Below are 24,058 nucleotides of genomic sequence, written 5' to 3' on the forward strand. Positions count from 1 at the left end.
TCACTACAAAAAAACTGGTAAATAGCGGCGGTTCTATTACGGCAGTTCCAAAAACCGCCACTATAAACAGTACATTGTGGCAGTTTTAAAAAACGCCGCTATGCACGGTACATTGCGGCAGTTTTACCCGCCCCTATAGACAAAATTGTATTTAACAATTCATAATGGGCATTCTGGCAGTTGTAGCCGCCGGTATTCTCAAAATTATTTTTGTATTCAAACTTTAACATTTCACTTTCCCTCTTCCCTTGTTTTAGTGAAATTATCCCTCTCTTTTCTTCCCTCGTTTTTTTCTTGAATTTATTCTTTATTATTAATTATTAATGTTTTTACCCTAAATTTTTCATAAACCCTCCAAATTGACAATTTCTTCTCTCTCTGAACAAACCCCTCAACTCTCACTCCCCCTTCTCACAAACCCTATCATCTCTCAAAAGATCAACCTCTCAAACCCTTTCATCTCTCAACCGATCAACCTCTCCACCGTTCTCTCAAACTGAAACCCTTGACCTCTCTTTCTCTGTTCACAGATCCAACCACCTCCCGCCGCCGATTTTTGTCTATTAAAACCCTTTCTCTTTTCCCTCACCGATTCTCTCTTAGATATGAAAAGCAAACTCTACTGAAATAGTTCGAAGCCCTTTGTAATTCATTCTTAGTCGCCGTTCTCGCTGTAGTGAGTGAGTGAGATAGGGTTTACCGAAATGAAGAGAAACGACCGTTGCAGAAGACGAAAGCGAACGGAGAAGAAGACGAATCCGCTGCCGTATCTTCCTCTCGAATTGATCATTCTAATTCTACTGAGGTTACCGGTGAAGTTTTATCTTCTGATTGTAAGGGATTCAGTTTCATGATTTTCATCGATTTATTTGTTAGATCTGAATTTGTGATAGCGTGTTTGATTTTCTTTCATTTGACTTTTTTTTTTTACCTTCAAGGCAGGGGCTTTAATGCTGGCACGAATCTGTCATAAAAAGCTGCTAAGGACCCAAACAATCCAGATAGACCTTCAACTGCTTTCTTTGTTTTCATGTAAGTTTCAGTGATGATAAAATTGTTTGAATGATAAGTGTTATCATTTATCTTTTACTAACCAATTGGTTGTGGTGAAGTTCGATTTGATTATAATTTGAGTTGCCTGTTTATTTTTGTTGATTTTTGGTCTGAGTTCTGAGAGAGGTTCAATAAGGAAAGTCATAGGAATAAATTTGTTATGCTGGTGAGTTTTGTTATCTAATGTTACTGTTCTTAATTATGGTTAATGAAATTTGAATGATGATTTGAGTTGTATTATGCTATTTTCTTTGAATTTCGAGTAGGTTGGCAAAGACGGTGGATAAGAATGGAAAGTGATATTTGATGCTATAAGTAATTCACGTTTGTTTCACTGAAGAGAATTTATCAAAATACTTAATCGTGTCTTGATTTTAATATAGATTTGTGATTATGTGGTGTTTAGGACAAGTTTTGTGATTTTGATATAGTCATATCTGTTTTGATTTTAATTTAGTGGTAAGAGTTGCAACTATATTGAATGTTCTTGTTTCTTTGGCCGGATCTTGTTTTGATTGAGGCGCTTTTCCGGCACACAATGCGCCTTTTCACAACTATATCCTCCATATCTGTTTTGATTGAGGCGCTTTTCCGGCACACAACGCGCCTTCTCACAAGTATTCAGGTGTGATTGTGGCGAGTTTGCTTTAGCACTTCCTTCCAGATCTATGTATAGTATTTGAATGTCTTATCACACTTTTTGCTGCAGGAATTCACAGCCCGGCCTGATATAGCAGATGATTGTTTTTTGTTGGCTTCAAGGTGTATTCGCTACTGTCCTCAGTTGTTTATCCCCTCGCCAGTTTTTCCTTCGTTAGTTGATTGCTCTATGATTGGGATCACAGTACAGCATAGGTATGGTCTCTCCCACACACATACAATTGCACAATGTTGAAAGCATCCTACACTATTCTAAAATGGTATCATTATCATGTGCATTCTCACACTTTTTTTGTGCTTATTTATTCTTGAGATATCAGGAATCCCATAATTATTTTTCATACAGTTCCATGTCTGATTTCCTCGCCTGCATAAATGTCTGCATTTTACTTTTATTTTAGGCTCACTGTCTATAAGTTAAGGCACCATCTGCATGGAAAGAGGGCATGTATGAAATTTTTTGTTTATTATAACATATATAGAGTTACTTAAGGAGTAGATGCTTATTGAAATTTACAAGTGAAATACTTCCCTCTTAAAATACCAGTTATTTTATAACAAGAGACAATATTGATTGATTTTTTTTTCTCTACCTTCAAACCTGTTTGTTTTACTTTTTAGTATGATTGCTGCATGTTAACTTTGAGTGCTTGTAACTCTTGACGAGACTATGCTATGTGAGTTGAATGAATATCTCAAAATTTTCAGCATTTTGTGGCATGTTTGTTTACCCTTTCCATGTATCGCCCACCATATATCGCCCAAATAGCTCTTCGCCTTTCGGGAGTCATTAGAAGAGTTCCTGAGAGAAAAAACCCAATATAACTAAATTGGAATTTAACTTGTAGCCAATTCGATTTGGTTATGCTCTATACCATCATGTACTAAGTTCATTTTCTAAGCTGATTATGACTGCTCCAACATAAATAAAAATCAATTTCCCTAATCAGATGTCAAATATACAAAGTTTTGAATGAGTCCTCTAAATTTCAGAAATTAGTGTCTAATACTACTGCTTTTTCAGTTTGGTGTAGGAGGACGGATGAACTTGTCGATGGCCCTAATGCTTCACATATTACAGCAATGGATAGGTGGGAATCAAGATTGGACGAACTTTTCCAAGGGCGTCCATTTGATATGTTTGATGCTGCTTTATCAGATACCGTCAACAGATTTCCTGTTGATATCCAGGTATTGATTAATTTTGTTCACCAAATTAGATATATACATGAAAACCATCATTAATGTTGTTTTCTACTTGAAAGGCAACAAGTGGTGAATGATTTTATGAACTTCCTGCAACCAGCCTAGGTTCTTTTTGTCCCCACATATAATGATTTTGTGGAACACGTAAATATGTTTTTTCTCTCATGGCTAGAAGATAGCAAAGTTAGGAAAAGAAACTAATTGTAAACATGGTTATTATTATTTCATCTAATTCTGTTTGGTGTAATGACTGAATCATCTCAGAGTCTAACTTTTCCAATTCCAAAAGAGCTGTTATTTGGTTACTTTCTTGACTATATCCTTCCATGTAGCTTCTAACCTTGCCATTCTTAACTGCTTTGGAAGTGTTAGCTCTACCAACGTGCCTACCTACTTCAGGACAATAGCACAAGATAAAGATTAAAGACATAAATATTTAGTTGTTGGACGTGTCATAGCATTCTATATTGTTTTTACTTTGGTTTTTTCTCCGTCTTCGCTATAGCATGCAGGCTGATTTGTTCTAATTATGCAGGATTTTGGTTCTATGTGAGGCTATGGTGTGAGATTTATATGGTGCGTGATGAACACAGACAGGGACTGGCAGCATCACTAACTCAAATTTATTGCCACTAGAATAATTTGTTGGACTATGAATGTTACACTATGTATGAAAAATAATTTATATTAGTACTTGTAATTGTTATTTTTGGTGAAATGTTAAAACTGGTGGTACTAGTATTTGTTATTAGTAATAGTAAATTTTTTTTTATAAATTAAATGATCATTACGGCGGTTAAAACTGCCACTATGCATATTTTTTTAAAAAAATAAAATGACAATTATGGCGGCTAAAACTGCCACTATCCGCAATTTTTTTTGCTGAACTATTGTACATTATGGCGTTTGAAACTGCCGCTATACGCAACAAACTAGCCGCCGTTTTCATCAACGTGTATTCTGGCGGTCTACATGGCGGTTTGCATTAAACTGCCATTTTATTCATTGTGGCAGCAAAAATTCCGGCAGTTTTGGAAACCGCCAGTTTAGGTAATAGTGGCGGCTAAAACCGCCGCAATAAGCTAAATTTAGCCGCCGGAATTATCGTGTTTTTTTGTAGTGACTGCTTATAATTAATAGATAAGTTAATCCAAACAAACTCTAAATCTTTGAAGTTTTTAATGTATTTTCATATTATGCAGACAAATCTTTTTTTGAAAAGGTATGACAAAGACAAATTGAAAAGGACATATAAAGATAGTCTACAAAGAAGAAATATATGTCTAGAAAACAACGAACACTCCTTCAATTTTGTAAACGACATCCGACTTCCACTCATGTTGCACTCACCTCACCTCTATAATTGGCTCTACTTGTACAAAACAAAGGGTGTATGATGTCATTTAAACAAACTTGATTGACAACAAATAATAGTGGCGAGTGCTAGTTTAAAAAATAGATGACACATTTTTTTGGTTACAAAGATAAATGACAGAGAGAAAAAGCAAAAACAGAAAAGACTAACTACTCCCGGAGAAAAAAAAAATGTCATCGGCATCTATTGAGAAGGTTGATAAGACCATCAAATGTGTCTCATGAAGAAGAAGATGAGCATTAGAACAAGAAGCTCTTAGCTTTACCATGAAGTATGCATATTGATTCCCCTCTTTAAGAGTGTGAGAAATCATCACATTGATTTGATTGAGCAATTGTTTTATGTCTTGGATAAGGATAACATAGATATGATACCTCTCAATGGGATCATTAATAAGATTATTACAAACCAGAGAATCAGAATAGCAAGCAAGCTCCACATAACCCGTATATTTTGCCATGGTTAGACCGTGATAGATAGCAGAAAGCTCAGCCAGCAAGATGTCCTCCGAACATGGAATGAAGCCAACGAAACCTGCAAGAAATAATCATGTGTCATTTCGCAGAACCCCTCCAAACCCGGTTTTAAAAGGTGAACCATGACAGCTATCATCCACGTTCAGAATTATACCCGAGATATCATTATTGTTCCATCTAGTCGTAGCAGCAGTAGCAGAAGGAGGATAACTGATTATTATGCTTTTTATCGAGTTCATAATGTTATAATCAAGTTGTTGCAAGGACCAAGTTTCTCCTCACAAACACATAAGATTCCGATGTCACCAAGACCACTAGACTCCAACATAAAAAATTGATAGCCTAAGAACCCTTAGCACCCCTTTTAAGCCATTAGTGAGCCTCGGTAGAAGAGAAAAAATCGTCATTAGTGAAGCCTAAATGATGACATAACCTTACTGAAGATGTACAGTCACGAATACAATCGAAGAAGGTCTCATTATGGAGGCCGTAGCGAGAGCAAATAGCAATACGAGCTATATTCATGTGGTTCAACAGAGATAAAGTTGGGACAACATTATGATAAGCCAACCAAAAAAGGAATTTATACTTTTTCGGAAGATAAAGTTTCCAAATCCAATACCAAGAGTGAGGAGGCAACATCTGACCAGCTGGATCAACATTTTCGAGGAGCCAATTGTATCCATTTAATCATAAATCATAAGATAACATTCCAATCTTTTTGTGAAAACTTTCCTCCCAAAAAAAAATTTGAGATAGCACAAAATAGAAGGTTTTTGTGTATATCCAAAATGCTACGGGGGTGTGGAAAATACTATGGGGGTATGGAAAGAATTTTCCAAAAACAAACTGAGATGGCACAAAATAGAAGGTTTTTTATGTGTATATCCAAAGTACTACGGGGTGTGGAAAGTATTTGCAAAAAAATGTGATGATTCAACCTACCTGTCAATTAACCTCAAGGATTAGCCCAAATAGATTGGACCAACCCAAATTAACAACTTCTTTGTTTATCACCCCTCTGATTTCTATTATAAAAGAAAGTTCATTTTTTAAATCATTCAATAAATAATGTATTTTTTTTTTTTGGATAATATAAATAATGTATTTAGTTTATATAGAGATTACATACATCATTTATTAGATAAACATAAAAAAAAATCTTATAATAGAGATCAAAGTAGTACTTTTTTGAGTTCAAGCAACAATTTCATTGTTAAACTACACGAATTTAAATTCTTGATTTTAGTAACATTTGATTTTAAAATGATAAATTTCATAGATTGGTCAATTGATTCTTTGAGGTCAATTGATTCCTTTGGGCTTAGCTCGGTTGGTTGAGACAATGTATAAAATATGCAAGGTCAGAGTTCAAACCCCGGGCACTACCAAAAAATTGATTCTTTGAGGGGATAGATTGGTCAATTGATGTTTTTTAATTTTGTTTGATGAATGATGATAAAAACGGGTACGAATAGGGCCTGGCTAACTCACTATACGAGGAAGGCAGCAATCTGTACTCCAATAACATAAAAAAAAAAATAAAAAAAAAAAAACTAAACTATGTTTCAATTTTAAAACTACATGTCTAACCTATTCAAAATTTGGTTTCTCTAAAGTAAAATGTCAATAAAATGAAAAAATTAATAGTTCATTTTGTAGTCACTTTACTTAAGGAGAATTATTCATTTCATAGGAGTCAAATTCCAACTCAATATACTCTCTTATAATAGGATACCATTGACTATAGAGTAAATTACACTCCCTCCCCTTAAAGATGTTTGAATTACACTCTCCTCCCCTCTTATGTTAAAATATTCACTCCCCTCCCTTGAAAGGTAAAATTTACACTCCCCTCCCCTATAAGATGCTTGAATTACAACCCCCCTCCCTTAATAATTAAATATGGACTACACTTTAATCTATTTTAACATAAATAAATATTTGTATAATATATATTAATTTTGAATCACCATTTAAAAAATATAAGTTCGTTTCTTTATAATCTAAAATGTCAATAACAATTAAATTTAAATATTTTCTTATTAATTTTATAATTTAGAGTATAAAATTCACTTTTAAATGACCATACTTAATCGACTTTAGTAATTTTTCACATATTTTAATTTTATTTTGGGTTGTTTCGTATTTTATAATAGGGTTTAAAACTATATGTTAATGAAATTGTGAATAAAAAATAGAGAAATATATGTATTCAAAATTTGATTATATTGAAATGAACCCGCAATACTATTTTTCTTTTAAGTGTTAGATTATTTTTTTGTTAGATTATTAGAAATAAAAATAAAATTGAGGGACTAAAGCGTAGATTTTAACATAAAAGAGGAGAGGAATGTAATTCAAGCTTCTCTCAAGGAAGGGGAGTGAAATATTTTCTAAAATGTTTTGAATAAGAGGGGAGAGAAGTGTATATTTTAACATAAGAGGGAAAGGGAGTGTAATTCAAGTATTTTTGAGGGGAGGGGAGTGTAATTTACTCTTGACTATAAGAATCATTGAAGTCTAACTTAAATAGTTGACATGCAGTTTATACTCCCTCCGTTTCTAATTATAAACAAATTTTACTTTTTAGGTTCATTTAATTAATGATGTTTGTGGTTTATAATATAGATCACATACATCATTAATTAAATGAATATAAAAAGTCAAATTTACTTATAATTAACAACGGATGGAAGTAAGTGTTTAACCGAATTCAATTCCTATTCATGAAAAAAAAAAAACATGAACATATATAAGAATCTAAAAGAGAATGCTAACCTTATTAATTATGTCTTCATTTTTGTATTCAAATTGAAATACTATAAATTAATTTTTGAAATAGAATAAAATGATTCCAATCGGATGTGGACTAGGTCACTAGGATATGAAAACCTCTATGGCCTCAAAACTGATTGTGGAATATTTTATTTTTTTATTTTGTTTAAAAATTGGTATCACCAATCTCAACCACATATTAGAATTTGTTCTTGTCATTATTTACCATACCCACGTGAGGGTAAGGTTAAAGTCTTATCATGATATGAATGATTAATATCACCCATAACAAACAACAGCAACAACACAATGGAATGGTAAATGAAACCTAATTATCTACTTTCTTAATTTGAGGTCAAAGTCATAATCTTTTCATTCTTTCTTCACTTGACTTTGGGTAGAAGGGTAGATTCTAAAAAAATATATAAAACATATAAATTAACACTGTCACAATCCTAATTCAATTCTTTAACCCCAAAACATATAAGTAATTAACTAACCAAACACATTATCCTATGATTAGAAATTAGACCCACTCTAATCCCCCAAAAAAACCAATCATAACCCTCTAACTTATCTTCACTTTTAAGATCAAAACTCCACTAAACAAAATCCATATAACAATAACAACAAAATAAACCCCACCCAACTCATCCACCATAATTATTAGCAACAAAACGTTACTTTTTTAGTCCTAAGAAAGTTTCCTTTTTGAATTTAAATTTTTCAAAAAATTAATAAATATCAAAGATCCTAGTACATCTTACACCAGCTCATTTTTAGAGACAAAACCGTAATTTCACACCAAATCAAAGGTTATTATTATTCAATTTACATTATTAAATTTATAAATTCAGTTACTACTTATAATGTTGATGTAACACATTACACATAACATAACACAAAACTTTACACCGGCAAAACCCGCCGCCGGTGGAATCCAAAAAAAAAACTTCACATTCAAATTTTCATGCCCATCATTTTTTTATTGGAAATTCAGATACCCAATTGAGAAAAGTGAAGAACTTTGAAGAAATTTTGAAGAAAAAAAGCACTTTTTGTTATCATTATTATGAAGAAATAGTGCAGTTGAATTATGGAAGAGAAGAAAAAACATCGTCGGAGAATGTTACTATGTGGAAAAGTTTCACGAAACGGTGTCGTATCGGGATCGGTGCCGGTGTATCTTAACGTGTACGATCTGACACAATTCAACGGTTATGCTTACTGGTTTGGTCTTGGTGTTTATCATTCTGGTGTTCAAGGTTCGTCATTTTCTCAGAAAAACATAGTAACCTTAATTCTTAATTTTTCCGAACTTGCTTTAGATCTAGGATCTATGTGGAAAATTTTCATGATGAGTTTCTCTCTCTTTCTAAAAGTGTGGTAATTGTAGAATTTACTCAACGTTGAATTTACGGTGAATTTTTGTGAAATTACAGTGTGCATTGTTGTTTAAGCAAATCTTAATTTTGAAGCTTTATTATATTCACTTTTCAAACTCACAGTGATTTCAAATACACGTCTTGCTAACGAGTGTCTGGGGCAATCTTTAAAGATTTCAAATACACAGAAAGTTGACGTACTTGTTCTAAAATTTGAATCAAATACATCGGATTTTTTGTGACCAATTTTTACTTATATTTAAGACCGGATAACCAAATGGTGATGAATTCTAGCTAAAGGTGAATCATTGGAAATCTAAGTTTGAATTTTGACTCGAAACAATTTTTTGTTGGACTTTATTACTTAGATTAGTAGGGTCCATTTCGTTTAGAAATCGAAATCATGACTTACTAAATTTATTTGTTTTATAGAAATTATTTAATGAAAGACTAATTTGATTGATATTTGAAATTTTGAGGCAATAAATTAGTGTTATATAATATTTGTTAAAGACTAAATTTTCTATTTCGAGTCTTATTCTTTTTTATTAAAAAAATTCTTTTTTATTAAAAAATGGGTTTTTCTTTTTTGTGTGATTTAATTTTGATGATTTTTTATTTGTTTTTCAGTTCATGGTGTTGAATATGCATTTGGTGCACATGAGTATGCATCAACCGGTATATTTGAAGGAGAACCAAAGAAATGTGAAGGGTTCAGATTTAGAAAGACAGTAATGATTGGAAAAACAGATATGGAAATTGGTGAAGTGAGAAGTGTGATGGAAGAACTTGCTGCTGAGTACAAAGGAAATGCTTACAATCTCATTACAAAAAATTGTAACCATTTTTGCAATGATGCTTGTGTTAAGCTCACTGGAAATTCTATACCTAGTTGGGTTAATCGTCTTGCTAGAATTGGTAAGTATCTCACTCCTACTAGTTGTTACTCAATGCTTTTTCTTCCTTTTTTTCCTGTTTTGGATATTGATCATGTGGTTTACAATCCAAGAAACAAATAAATTGAAATAATTAGTTAGGTGAAAGTGGGAGCAACATGTAAGCGGTGATGGTACATCGGAGGTTGTTGCCCACTTGGGTCGAGATCAGACGGTCCAAATTGGTTAGTGTTTCATTTAAAACAAAATATTATAATATGCGGACCAATCTCGACCAATCTCGATCCAACGACTATGATATCTCTGATTGCGTGAATGTGTGAATTGTTGACTAAAACAAATACAAGTTAGTGAAAGTGACTAATGAGTTTCTTTTTGACTAGGAATATTGAATTCAATTCATAGTTGAAACAATCTTTTGATAAATTTTAGGCTGAATTTTGGCATATAAGCCCCTTTTCTCGGAATAGGAAAGTTGAAATAACAAACTATAGAAAAGAAATTGGAGAAAAAAATTACTAGTATCTACGAAACAAAAATTGAAAATTGAAACATTTAGCCGTTGTGAAGAAGATTTGGGTCAAGTTATTGTTATTTACATTTGCTATAAATGTGTAGTGATAGCGAGATTATAGTTGATAATGATGGCAATTTTTATAAGATCAAGTCAAATTTTTTATTGGAATTTTTTTTTATTCGATTTTACTTGTCAAAAAATGTATTTTTTCTTGGGTTACTATGATAATAGTACAAAGTTTCTATTGCTGTTTAAAAATTACTAATCTACGTTGGAGACTCATATTTTTTTTTTCTTTTCTGTACGCACGAGCCCAAAACCCCTGATCACGTGTTTAAGGATTATAAGTCTTTCACCATTTGGACCAATCCATTGTTGGTTGTATTATTTTAAATTTAAATGAGTTGTTTTATTTATAAAAAAATTGTAAAGAGTGCTTTTAATTTTTTAATTCTTAATCAAAATCCTCAAGACCATTGGAGACTATTTGCCTAATGCTACACGTTGAATTTGTTAGGTAGATGATTGAAGAAAATGTGAATAGATGATGTGGGAGAGTTACTTTAGAATTAGGTCAGTATACTAGTATACGCAATTAAATGACATTGGTCATCTACCTAATACGTAAAATACTTTTGAAATACAGCTCATTTTTAATATGTTTAATAAAGTTAAATTGTTTTACATTTAATTTAAAGAAAGGCATTCACTTTTCTGTATTAATTTTAAAATGCAATTATAAAGATAAGGTAGTGTGTCAAAATCGTAAACTTTTATTAGATTTAGTGTATAGTATTACTTGTTTTGAGTCATTGACAATGCATGTTCTTTATATGCATTTAAATATATGGATTCTTTCAAAAAAAAAATTACATATGTAGATTCTTTGTGAAAATGATTGATGTAAAAAATGTTTAGAATTTTTAATTTCCCATGTATAAAAAAATGTGGGAAGAGTGTCTTGTACGTACAAATTATATGGTACAAAATTGCAAGAACATTTGTCATGCGTGACGTAGGTTTGAACTTGCAATTTTTCATTTCTTAGCAGTTGATATGTGTGGCGTATTTTGAACTAGACTCTTTGTAAAAAAAAAAATAGGAATAGTAAAAAATTGTATAATAAAAGTAGGAGATAAGTACTTTTCTTCTAATAATTAATTTATTGCGTGAACTTTTATGCTAAACTTCCGGAATTAAGATATCTATCACCTTATTGAGATAAACATTGCTTATATTATTGCAGGATTTATGTGCAATTGTGTTCTTCCCGTGACATTGAACTCAACAAAAGTTAGACATCATCATCATAGAATAGAAGACAAACAATGTGACGCTGATAAACAACTCAAACAAGCATTAACAAGTGAACCAAACAAGGTTAATGTTTCAAGTTCAACACCATCGAGAGCATCTTCACCAGCTTCTTCTAGCTCTGGATTAAGAAGGGGAAGGAGCAGGACAAGACGTCCTCCACCTTCACCTTTGATTATTGCCTCCCCTTCATCTTGATGTTTAAAATCTTAAATTTTTTATTATTTTCTTTTTGTTTTGTCCAATTTTACAATAGTTGCTATCAACAAACCAAGAAAGGCAACATATTGGATTTTTAATTGAAAATTGTTATGATTCATTCTTTATTACATCTAATGAGATAGTGACTTTATAAAGATATCAAAAAACAAGCAAGGAATCATGGACTAATATTGCTTTATTAATTTGTTCAAGAGATGGGGTCCACCTTTAACTATTAAATGAGAAAAGTTCAAAAGAAATTAGACATCACAGGAGAAAAAGAAGAGAAATTATTTAGTAAAAGGGGGCAAGTGTTAGTGACTTGTGAGTAGACTCATATTGCTTTTTCTATTTTTATCAAGAAATGGCCCACCTCTAACTCTAAGTAGATTATAGAAAAGGAAAGAAAAGAAATAGAAAAAGTTCACGAGGAAATTACACATCAAAAAGGAGAAAGAAGTGGAAAAAGAAATAGAATCTATTTCTTTTTTTTTTTTTCCTCCTCAAAAGCAGTGATTTATTAAAATAGTATTTGTTAAAATAGTGATAATATAGTCTCTTGTAAATTTGATACATCTCACTCATTCACTTTAAAAATTAAATTTTTAGTTATTATAATAATTGATCAAAAAAAATAGTGATAATTTATCTATGAACTATTTGTTATTTATATTCATAAAACAAAAAGACTATTTCTCATTTATTCAAATAAAAGTTTCAAAAATTCATCAACTTTATCCAATCATCCATCAATATCTTGAAATGAGAAATAATACATTTATTAAATTCTAACGGTGACTTTGTCCTCCACACCACCTCCTTGTCCGCCAGGGTGGTTTATCTTTCTGGGGGTTGTGTAGCTAACGGTGACTTTCTGGTGAACGTTGCAACTTTCAAACTGTTCCTTCCAACGACCACCTCTGTACCAGCACAATCAACCCTCCTCCAGCGGATATGATGATTTGATTGTTGTAGGTTCTTTTCTCTGCAGGTTTTTATCAAGCTTAGTTTTGCCTCTGCTAGGTTTTGAGACTGTTACGAATCGGGTCACCGTTTTAAAACGGCCTCGTTGTTGTTGTTGTGGAGGTTGTTTGTTTTTGTGCTTCTTTGTATGTTTGGCAGCTGTTGGCCCGCTTTGTTCTTTGTTTTTGTGTTGTTGTATGTTTTTGTTGTTGTCGTTGTATTTTGTTGTTGTTCATAGATTGGATGAGATCGGGTTTGACCTTTTTGCAGTGGATTGTTTCGTAAACCAAAAAGGGTCTGTTGTGTGATTCAAAAACCGAAAGGGTATGGTTATTTTATCCTGATAGGGTCTGGTTACTGACGTATTGGACTCATCCCTCGATTTGAGTTCTTACGCGTTTGTTTGAAACTGTTGTGTTTGGTGGTATGATTTTTTTATTCTCTGATATTCCAGATTTGTTGAGGTTTGCAGGTTTCGAGAGGTCATGTCTACTTCCACTCTGGTATGGCTCGAAAGAGTTTTTTATGCTTGTTGTTGATCAGGTAGTTGTTGGCATTTGGATTTTGTTACTGTGTTAGCGGTCGATCTATTCGCCATATTTTAAACTCTAAATGTTCTCTGCAGATGTTCACTTGTCATATTTTTTTAAAATCTGGTTTCGCGCTCGTACGCGGGTTCGCTTGATTGCGTTTATGATTAGTGAATTTTTGTTATGATAGATTAAAATATATCACCTGGATTGTTTTATCACGTTGTATTCATATTTGGGTTATTCTTGGGTCATGTCTAATATCTCCCCAGTCTTTATATCCCTCTCTTTTTATTTAATATAATTTCTATTTTGCTTACAAAAAATCTAATAAATTAGAGAAAATAATTTAGAATCAAGGCAAGTGATTTCAGTTTTTATGTCAGAAATAAAAATCATTTCCAATTTAACCAACGCCTTAAAAAAATTTAATTATGTGTTTGAAATTGTTAATATTGTACTTTTTTTTTTTGTACAAAGTTAATTTCGTAATTGAAAATTAGATTATGTTTAATAAAAAAACGTGTTTTTCATGCTGAAAGTGAACCACTAGACGTGCAACATCTACTAAGTATTGATTGCATAGACTTAGCCTATATAAAGTGTTACCTGTAGGCTTTAGGTTTGGTATGTTAGTTTTTTTGGGGTGAAACTTTGGTATATTAGATTTACTTAAGATGATGGTAGGAATAGGTGAAAAGCAATTAAAGAATCACCTTAGGCTGGTATTTTAGGCTTTATTTTGTCTCCAAGTGAAGAGATCATGCTATAATTGTCTATGTCAATAATTAAATTGTCCATATAAAATATACATTGACAAAAAAAAAAAAAAAATTATGACCATTAATATATAATGTTTGAGGTATGTATATGATCTTGGATAACACTATAGTAAACAAGCAAATTAGAGGTGTAGAGATCAGCAAAGGTTACATGGAAACACTTGAGGGAGATTTAGAATATATGGTCAAGTTTAAACTTCATATGTAATAAGACTTCAGTTCTTTTTTATTCAGTAAAATGACTTCATATTGTTAACTAATTCATGCAACATGCCTTATTCAATGAGTAAAAAGCTTGTTATTATGTCATCGTAAGTTTAGCTCTGTTAGCAAGGACAATGCATAATATATGCAGGGGTCGGGGTTCGAACCCTGAAGACCCCATTTATCTAGGAATTGTATCTTCTCCCGCCTTTTTTGTCCAGCCATCCCTCCCTTTCCTAATTCAATGGTTTATTGATTGAATGGTTGAGATTAGTGCAGCACCAACATGAGAGAAATGGCATGACATTTCTAGCCATGTTATTATCGTTTTTATCGTTTCTAGCCATTTCTAGTCATTTCCGCATGAGAGGATCCAAATCCGAATTTCTAGCCATGTTATTATCGTTTTTAAATCTTTTTGGTATCCAAAGTAAGAAACAAAAATGTTAGTAATACACTTTTAAAGTAATAGTGTATTATTGGCAAAGAGGTTTATATGTGGTATGTTTGGTATATGTTATAAACTGTGACTTTTCTCACTCTACAACAGTTAAAAAAAAAATTGCTTAAATCGTGTTCAAAATGGAGATTAAATATATACAACAGAATATGAACTAAATGAGTCTATTTCCAAACAGACATTATGTTTTGTTATTCTGTCCAAGTCATAAATGGTTAACATTAAATGACAATCTCCCTGTTTCATCTTCTGTTCTGTTCTGTTGCACTCATGCTTTTAGATACATAGCAATAAAACATCTCAATGCTATTATTATTTCCAAACACATGGACTAAAGAAAATTGGTGCTGTCATTTTCTGTCTGTGTCCTTGCAGTTCATTTTCTTTTTAGGGTATAATGACTTTAACTATTTGGACTATGCACTTTTTCCTCCTTCAGCTCTATTGGGGTCAACAAAGCTAGATGTTATAGAACAACTACTTTTGACTCACAATAATTGTCACTAATGAAATGAAACAAGAAAGAATCCATGTTTACTCTATGTTTTGATCTTTTTGGCTTTTATAGCCACATGTTAATCTCCTCCAAAAAAATCCGACTGATTTTCTTTAGAAAAGTCTCTTCTCACCACATTTTTTTTCCATGCATAAGACATAAGTTTGAGACATTGTTTAAGTCTTAAGAGATATGAATCCATGTTACTCTTTGTTTTGATCTTTTTAGCTTTTATAGCTACAGACATTTTTTAAGAGATTTGAATTCGCTTTGCTAAAAAAAAAATAGAGATTTGAATTCAATCCCCTACATAACTTTGGCATTCTTTTTGGTTTCGCAAAACTTCGCAGCTTAAGTAAAAAAAAATTTGTGGCACCGTAATTTTGATGAAATTTCAAAGCGTAACTTTTGTCAAAATCGTGGTGGCTCACCATGATTTTGTCAATCACTGGATCCAAACATATATTGAAGAGATAAAAAATACAATTTTGCCCATAATCCTTGCCCCTTATAGCCCCACCATGATGCATAAATAAAAGAGAGCTCATTTTATCTCTATTATATATGATCATAAAATTTATGATAGTCGTGTGGCCAGAAATTAAACCAATTTCAAGCAAGTAAAGATGTGGATTTTAAATTGGCATGCATAATGTCAATAGTTCCAGCTTATGTGTTGATAATTTGGTTTAGCCGGATTAAACATTAAACAAAGTTTTGTGAAGCGGTATGGCAAGTACTTTAAGATCAATTATTGCTTTCACCAAGAACTTAAACTTACTTAAGACGTTAAGGTAGGAAAGAAGTTACTCATGTATGGTATGGAGTATGGACAATTCACACTCCATTATGAGTAGTAAAAAATATAAGTTATCCATAATTACCATTTACTTAAGACTAGTCTCAATTTTCTTCCCATTTACTTCTCAAACTACTAGAAGCACAACTGCATTAAAAATCTTAGGTGAATGATATGAATAGAATATATGATTGGCATTGGTAATGATTACAGAGTACAAGTTTGTATCTAACCTCAACTGCATCTATAAGATGAAACTTTTTTTAAAAATAGAGTTTATATTTAGAATTCACATTAAGAAACTGAGCCAACAGAAGAACAGTATATCTTGTTGAGTACAATAAACGAGCCACACAAGGCACCCATCTAATTTGGTAATTCAAAAGTTCTCTTGCTCAAAGAAGTGCTGCCAATAAATCAATTAGTGTAAGTTAAAGTTAGAACAGATTTAAAAAACCACAAAAATAATAAATAAATTGTTCAGAGAAAAACGAACATGCACTTTTAGTGTAAACTAGTTTGGCACTGACATCAATTGAAAACCAGTATTTTGCTATTATTTTTAAATCGAAGATACAAAATGGGCTTACGTGTCAATATCACGAGTTCTTTATTGGATTTCAGTGCAAAATTATTTTATAAACTGAATATTTCTCCATAAAACTAAATGGTTAAAGCATTTAATGAATTCACATACCAGAGACTGCACGGTGCAGAGAATCAGATGGCTGAAAGATATCAGATTTTTTTCTTTTCTCGCAACCATTCAACGAAATTATCCAGGATTAAAGGCCACGCAAGTTCGGGATCATAGTCACTAAGCGACGGAAAACTTATCTGTTAAAAATAGTTATAAATTGAAATGAAGTGGTTAACAATTTATCGGAAATAAAAGAAAAACAGTAAAGAATACAACATGTGTGTTCATCTTCTTATGTGCTTCTGTAAAAAGCAAACAGTGCCATAAGAGATGAATGCATAGGTAGCCAGAGATTAATTAAACAAGATATGAATACTACGGATTAATATATATCACTTCATTGATTCTATAAGTATCATCATAAAAGCAATCTATAAGTAGCAGAAAAAGATTGTTTACCTCGTTGCAAAACCGGAAAAATCCCATCCACTGATCCATGTTTACGACCTTGTAATCATTTTGATTCTGACATAAATAATCAAAACATATAAGAATCATCAATAAGAACTAATACATTAATTCTTTTAAAAGAAAAAAAAAAAAACTAAAACAATGATGTGATATCCATTATTCACCTTCAAATATTCCACAAATAAGCTGACTTGAGCTGGAAATGTTGAACCCAAAACAAGAGAAAGTAATTCACAAATGCTCTCTATATCAATGCTTTTCTGTTTCTCCTCTGGTAAAATTGGAAAAAAATTAGGATATAGTTTAATGAATGAGAAAAAGAAAAGTTGATTGTTAAAATCAATTTACACAAAATCACATCAAAGTTTACCGGTTAGACAATATTGGAAAGCATAAGAATAGAAATCTGAAAAATTTGACGGCCTCCGGACCTTCACATTAGATGTCAAAGTTAAAAAAAAAAAAAAAGTTAGCAAGTAATAAAATATTTCCTCATAAATAATAATTTCCATCTTGAAGAGTATCACTTAAGTAATCATACCTCCTTTTCTAGGTCTGGTAGTGCCTTCTTCAATTTACTTACTGTATCAGCCCTTAGTGCTTTTAAGCCTCTCCTCCACTCGTCCTATAAAATATATAGGTGATAAAAGTTATTCAGTATAAGGATGGGAAAGAAATATGGTACCAAAACTGCATGATTGCATAGCGAACATAAACAACACTTATTTCCAAATATTTGAGCCTTTAATGTATAAAAGCTTGTATTATAAATAGGGCAGAACATAAGTTAAGTTCCATAGGTCCTAACCTTGCTGTCCTCCAACCACAACACGACACATATATTATTAAAATAAAAAAAAGGAAGAAAGAAATATAAAAACTGAACAGTGCTGCATTTCACACTCTTGGCAACAATTAAGGTATTCTTTTGCCTTCACCAAACAGTGAGATAAATAATGAGTCATGCATTGTGGTCGGAGAACCTTCCGTACAGGACCTATGGAACTGTACTTAGTTCCAAACTTCTAAAATTTAAATAATTGCAAGAGAAATGTTAAGAACAATGAACATGATAATTTACGTACCACGGTAAAATATCCTTGCTCCTCAGATTTCATTTTCCTGTTACATTTAGGCTTGATTAACTTAAGATAAAGATATACGAATACAATGTTAAAGGACAATTAAGTGAACAACTGTAGCTTACCACGCAAGCATCAAAATCCTCAAATCAGTATGATCCACCTCCATATCAGCACAAAGTGCTTCAATTCCTTCTGGGCTGTAACAAAATTATAAAAAAAAATGAGAATCTACTTTAAAATGTATTTAATATGTTTATATAAAAAAATAAAACTCCACCTACATACCAAGTAATTTTCAAAACTAGTAGAATAAAAAATTATCCTGTTATATTATGATGACACTATCCTCTGCCTCAGCCACCACAACCTTAAGTCTCTCCCAAACACATGAAAAACATTGAACCAACACCAAGCTTCTGCTCACTTATACACATATCAACCAAATGTTCAAATCCTATCTAAAAAAGACCAATTTCGACCAAACAATTTCTAACAGGCATTATGATAGGGTGCTGGACATATGCCCTGTTGTTGGGTCTAATGGAAATGCTTTAGTGGGCTTTATTCAGAACTTTCTTTTTTCAATCCATCTATTTCTTTTTTCTATCACATTATAAAGTCACATTAATCAGCATGCAATTCCCTCAATAAGAAGTGCAAAACAAAATAAATATTAAAATAGGTCTTAAATATCCTCATTTAATTAAAGAAACCGCCACCCATGGGATGGACAGGAAAATGATGATTATTAGGCAGCAAAGAAGATGAGAAGCGGGCATTGCAAGAGACGGGAGCCAGAGCACCATCATAGGGTGTTTCCTTCACACAATGCGGCTGTTGATGGACTTCACAAAATCCAGATGAGTGTCCATTGCCAACCCCATGATAGAGAAGACATATGAAGGTGGCTGTCAAACCGGAACATATGTGGCTGTCTGTCAACAGAACCTAATAAAATTGTTTGATCAGGAACAGTGTCGTCATATAGCAGCTATAGCAGTGCTACAGCTTTACTCCCTCCGGTCTCGAATATAACAAAAAAAAAAAAATCAAACAAAGTAGATTTATCTGGTTCAAATTTTTAACCCAATACATAAACTTTGTTTGACTTTTTTTGTTTATATTTGAGACCGGAATAGTATAACGTAGTGGAACTTGAACAAACCACTATATTGTTCTGCCATGCACTATTTAATACAAAGTGTTGTCAAATAGAAGTTATAGCGGCGCGCTGTAGCATAGCAGAATTTAAACAAACTGATATTTTCTGTGAAAACACTGATCACGACAAGGACTGTTTGGGGGGTAGGGCAAAAAGAAACTGAAGGCATCAATCTGTGGGAAGTGAGGGGAATACATGGCAAGGAATTACGTGAGCTATAACATATCATTTAAAGTAGTAACTATTAAACACTCACTAATTGAATGCTATTAATCCCTATACATCAATGTCCAAGATTTAAAAATTAAACTGAGAAAACATCAATGGCATAATATTATTTGATTTTTGTAACTAAAATTACATAAAGGAATGCTTTCTTGAAGCAAACTTACTCAATCAACCCGGAAGATCCATTGGCATATGAATAAAATAGACTATCAATTCTCTCCAGTTCCTTTGAGTTTGCTTTACTCGAAGCTGAAAAATCATTATACCGATACAATTAGAACATCCAACAGTTAAATACCACTCCAAAAGTACCTTGCAGATACTAGTCCAATATCGTTTGACCAGCAGCATAAACATGATACCACAATAAACCAACAAAAAAGAGGCAAAAATAAACAGGTAATTATAAACATGTACCAACACATATGCTTCAAAATACATATAAGCAACTCGATTATTGATATTGCAAACATATGCGGTTGACATGGCCTCAATTGCGGTCACGATGCTTTCACATATGCCTCATAAACCTCGAGGTTACGGCCGCAATTGAGGTTGATCAAACGCAATTTAAAATCTTGCATGCAAGCAGATTAATAGACAAGCAATTCCATCTTCAATATTGATAACTATTTTATTTTTCGAACAAATCTAACTCTTGATCACTAATCAATGAGCCTCTTTTTTTTCATTAAATTGTATTTTTTTGTTTGAAAACTTGGTATCTCGCTCAAAGACCGACTAATCAGATGAACCAATCCACCATCCATAGTCTGGTTTCCTTCATTAAATTGTGTTAATTAATCAAACTATAAATTCTAGATTTATTTCACTAAGCATAACTATTACTACACTTCTTCCATCTCTCACCAATTACCCCCCAATTTTCAAACCTAACAGAATTATAACAGAAATTTGTAATCAAAAAAAGAATTATAACAGAAATTAAACTTCAAAAAATTGAAGAACAAAAAAGGTTGACCTGACAAAAAAAATCAACTTTAACATGACCATGATAATTAAGAACCCTTAATTTGAATTTAACATTAAAACAATGAACAATTATCATAATTAAAGGATAATTAAATAAGAGAAACATGAATAAGAGCAAAATTAACCAAGGAGGTTTAACAGAATCGAAGAGTACCGGAGCGGAAGAGATCAGCGGCGGAGGGATTGGAATTGGATTGACCCGTTTTCTTTGAAGCAGCGCGTCGCATCTTCAATAACAAATCCAGAGAGAGAGAGAGAGCAGAGAGAGAGAGAGATTTTCTTTTCTGTGTTTTGAGGGAAAGAGGTTGAAGAGGATGATGACGTGTACCGCAGAGTGTGGCTTTATCGCATATGAATCATGATGATGATATCAGATTTGTTTCCCTTTCTTCTATTTTCAATTTAGATTGACTTTCAATTTAATTTCTTTTTTTTTCTTTTTTTTTATTTTTTCTTCTCTATTAAGCAACGAGTCATTCCTTTTTTTAACTCGTTGTTTTAAAAAGGATAAACTCTAAAATAGATAATAATCACTGTCCAATGTTGAAAAATAATTTGTTGTCGTTTTAAAATTCTTTACAGCCGTTAAATCATTTTTTAAACCGGTTTAACCAATTTAAAAATTGGTGCAATGTTAATTAATTACCGCTCAGCCTATTTTATATGTCTATGACCAATTAATAGGTGTCTAAAGAGCGATCTTCTTTAAATGGTTGGGAGTTTTGAACTTAGCCTTTTAACTTGATTCACCGTGTTTAATTTGTTGAAAAAGAAGGGTATGGCGGGCCGACTCGTGAGTTAATTTAAAAATATTGTCAATATTTTGTTATTTTTTATTGAAAAATTACTTGAATTAGGAGTTTGTCTTTATTCCATTACTCTTGCTTCATTTACCGTCTATTTATGAGACACATAGACACAGGAGATAGATTGATGTAAAATCTATCTCTCGCGTATATCTATCGCATAGATGGATAATAAATAGAGCAAACTCACAACATTCGGGTTCAAAGTATACAACGACAGAATATTTACAAATGTGACAAAGTTAGAGTTGTTGGAATATTCACACATTCAGATTTGTAGTGTTCAAGACATCAAAGTCATTGTTTAGTTTGCAATGTATCGAAGCAAATATATCAATTTAACCAAGCAAAAATCGCAATAAAACGGAAAATCAAAATAATCACGCACAAAGAATATTTTTAACCATGAACATCAATAAAAATCTTCGAAACTCTCTTCTCCAAAACTTCGCTCTTTCAAGGATTCTTGCTATACACGCCGACTCAAAAACATGAGTTTGAGCTATCATTGTGATAAACATAAACACTTCTTTTCATCTTATTTGACTTTTTCCTCTTCTTTTCATCTTCATTGAGTCTTTCCTCACTTTTTTACTCACTTTTGATTCAACCAACTTCTTTTGTACTAATTTCAATTGAGGTTATTTGATTTTTCCTATTACCATTTCAGCATGATTATACTACTTTCTTCCTCACCCAAATTCCAAATCCGTCGCGGCCATCATATAGATCAAATGGATGGTGGTGCGATGAGGGTCTCTGTCCTCCACACCACCGTACCTTTCTGACGTGCAGTTGCTCTCTCTCATTCGATGGCAGTAGATCTAGGCGTTTAATCCTCTCTCGCAGCCTTTCCTTTGGATCGTCGTTGTTTACGGGGTTGTGGTGGTTTTCGCTGTCTAAGATTAGTTTTCATTCGCATCGGTGGTGAAGGAGCGTGTTGCTGTTGTCGTCAAGGTTGGTTTGTGTTTTTGGTGTTTTTTTTTTGTTTCATTTGGTTGGGACGTTGGTGGGGTTTCGTGGTGTGTTGCTGGATGCTTGCGGTGGTTGTTTGGTTTTCGTGGGTCTCAGACTATTTGATCCGTTTTTCTATCTTGGTTGTGGTGGAGGTTATGTTTGCTCGCAACATAGGTGGTGATGGATCGGTCACGATGGTGGTGATGGATCATATCTGGGTTAGCTTATGAATTGTTATGGTTTCAATGGATCTTTGGTTGTGTTAGTTTGTAGTACTTCATGGTGGTGCTGATTTTGGATCTTTTGTGGCGGTGCTCGTGGTGGTTTTTGGTGGTGATGCGCGTGGTGGTTGGTGTTACTTTTTGGTGAGGGTTAATGATGGTTTTTGTGGTGGTTAATGGTAGTTTTCGTGACGGTGGTGGTTGTGGTGTTGATTTTTGTGGTGGCTAGTGGTGGTCAGTGATGGTTATGTTTTTTCCTTGATGTATGATGGTACAAGAGTTTTTGGTTGGCTTTTGCGGCTCTTTGTGAGGTGTGTTTTGGGTGAAGGTGCTTGGGAGAGCTAACAGTGGTGTTTGGGTGTTTTATTCCCGACTGTTTTTCAAAGGTTGTTGGTCGTTGTGTGTGTTTTTAAGTTGGTGTTCGGGGGTTTTGTGCGAGCAGCGGAATGTGGGTGGTGGAAGTTGTTTTTGTGGTAGTTGTGACGATGTTTGAAGATTTTGGTACAACTTTTGTTTATGTTGTTTCGTTGATAGTGGTGTTAGCTTTGTTTTGGTGTTTTTATTTATTGGTTTCGGAGATAACCCTTTGTTAGAAGGCGTTTCCTATAGGTTTTTTGGATTTTTTTTCTTTGATTCACGGGTGTATATAATAAAGGTTAGAATTTACGATCACTTTATATTTTTAACATATATATATATAATGCATAATATATAATAAAGGTTAGAATTTACGATCACTTTATATTTTTAACATATATATAATGCATTCTCTTATGATACATGACACCAAGAATCATATTTAATAGGTTAAAATATGGTATTGGTCCCTGCAAAATAGGTCAGTTTTGGTTTTAGTCCCTGCAAATTTTTTTTATAGTTTTTGGTCCTTGCAAAAATAGGTCAGTTTTGGTTTTAGTCCCTGCAAATTTTTTTTTTTATAGTTTTTGGTCCCTGCAAAAATAGGCCAGTTTTGGTTTTAGTCCCTGCAATTTTTTTTTTATAGTTTTTGGTCCCTGCAAAATTTTTGTTTTTGGAAATAGTCCCCGACTCCAATTATGTGATGATTTGTCACTTTTGTGCATATGTGGCATATGTGCTTACTTAATAAAAAGAATATTATTTTTTATAATTTATATAGCAATAATTATTTTTTAATTAAAAAATAATAATAAAACAGATACAATAATTATTTTTTAATTTATAAAAGTGACAAATCATCACATAACACGAGTCAGGGCCTATTTCCAAAAACAAAATTTTTTGCAGGGACCAAAAACTATAAAAAAAAATTGCAGGGACTAAAACCAAAACTGGCCTATTTTTGCAGGGACCAAAAACTATAAAAAAAATTTGCAGGGACTAAAACCAAAACTGGCCTATTTTACAGGGACCAATACCAT

At 32.6% G+C, this 24,058-nt stretch overlaps 2 protein-coding genes and 1 long non-coding RNA gene across 5 annotated transcripts; 2 read left to right on the top strand and 1 right to left on the bottom strand.

The window, feature by feature from the left end:
* On the top strand, positions 1-3,690 carry LOC146925870 (uncharacterized). Of its 2 annotated transcripts, XR_015033966.1 has the most exons (5): positions 1,039-1,219; positions 1,320-1,678; positions 1,763-1,908; positions 2,738-2,904; positions 3,455-3,690. It is a non-coding gene; the product is annotated as an uncharacterized LOC146925870 (long non-coding RNA). The 2 variants fall into 2 exon arrangements; XR_015033964.1 differs by having other exon boundaries at positions 1-1,678.
* Positions 3,691-8,441: 4,751 nt separating this feature from the next.
* Positions 8,442-13,634, top strand: LOC146925871 (deSI-like protein At4g17486). Of its 2 annotated transcripts, XR_015033963.1 has the most exons (4): positions 8,442-8,813; positions 9,564-9,851; positions 11,593-13,367; positions 13,450-13,634. XR_015033963.1 is itself a non-coding variant. In XM_085758298.1 (3 exons), exons 1-3 carry the CDS (start codon positions 8,645-8,647, stop codon positions 11,856-11,858), a joined length of 723 nt encoding a protein of 240 aa, XP_085614424.1. In that variant the 5' UTR covers positions 8,442-8,644; the 3' UTR covers positions 11,859-13,634. The 2 variants fall into 2 exon arrangements, 1 of the variants encoding a protein (XP_085614424.1); XM_085758298.1 differs by having other exon boundaries at positions 11,593-13,634.
* Positions 13,635-16,256: 2,622 nt separating this feature from the next.
* Positions 16,257-20,990, bottom strand: LOC146925872 (defective in cullin neddylation protein (DUF298)). Its single transcript, XM_085758300.1, has 10 exons — positions 20,829-20,990; positions 19,846-19,930; positions 18,414-18,488; positions 18,292-18,328; positions 17,748-17,831; positions 17,577-17,637; positions 17,371-17,477; positions 17,195-17,260; positions 16,793-16,932; positions 16,257-16,501 (listed from the first exon to the last, which is right to left on the bottom strand). Exons 1-9 carry the CDS (start codon positions 20,899-20,901, stop codon positions 16,834-16,836), a joined length of 687 nt encoding a protein of 228 aa, XP_085614426.1. The 5' UTR covers positions 20,902-20,990; the 3' UTR covers positions 16,257-16,501; positions 16,793-16,833.
* Positions 20,991-24,058: the final 3,068 nt, after the last annotated feature.

Source organism: Medicago sativa, chromosome 4 (genome assembly GCF_051527215.1).
Source record: "Medicago sativa cultivar Bolivia chromosome 4, Bolivia_mono, whole genome shotgun sequence".
NCBI classification, from domain to species: domain Eukaryota; kingdom Viridiplantae; phylum Streptophyta; class Magnoliopsida; order Fabales; family Fabaceae; genus Medicago; species Medicago sativa.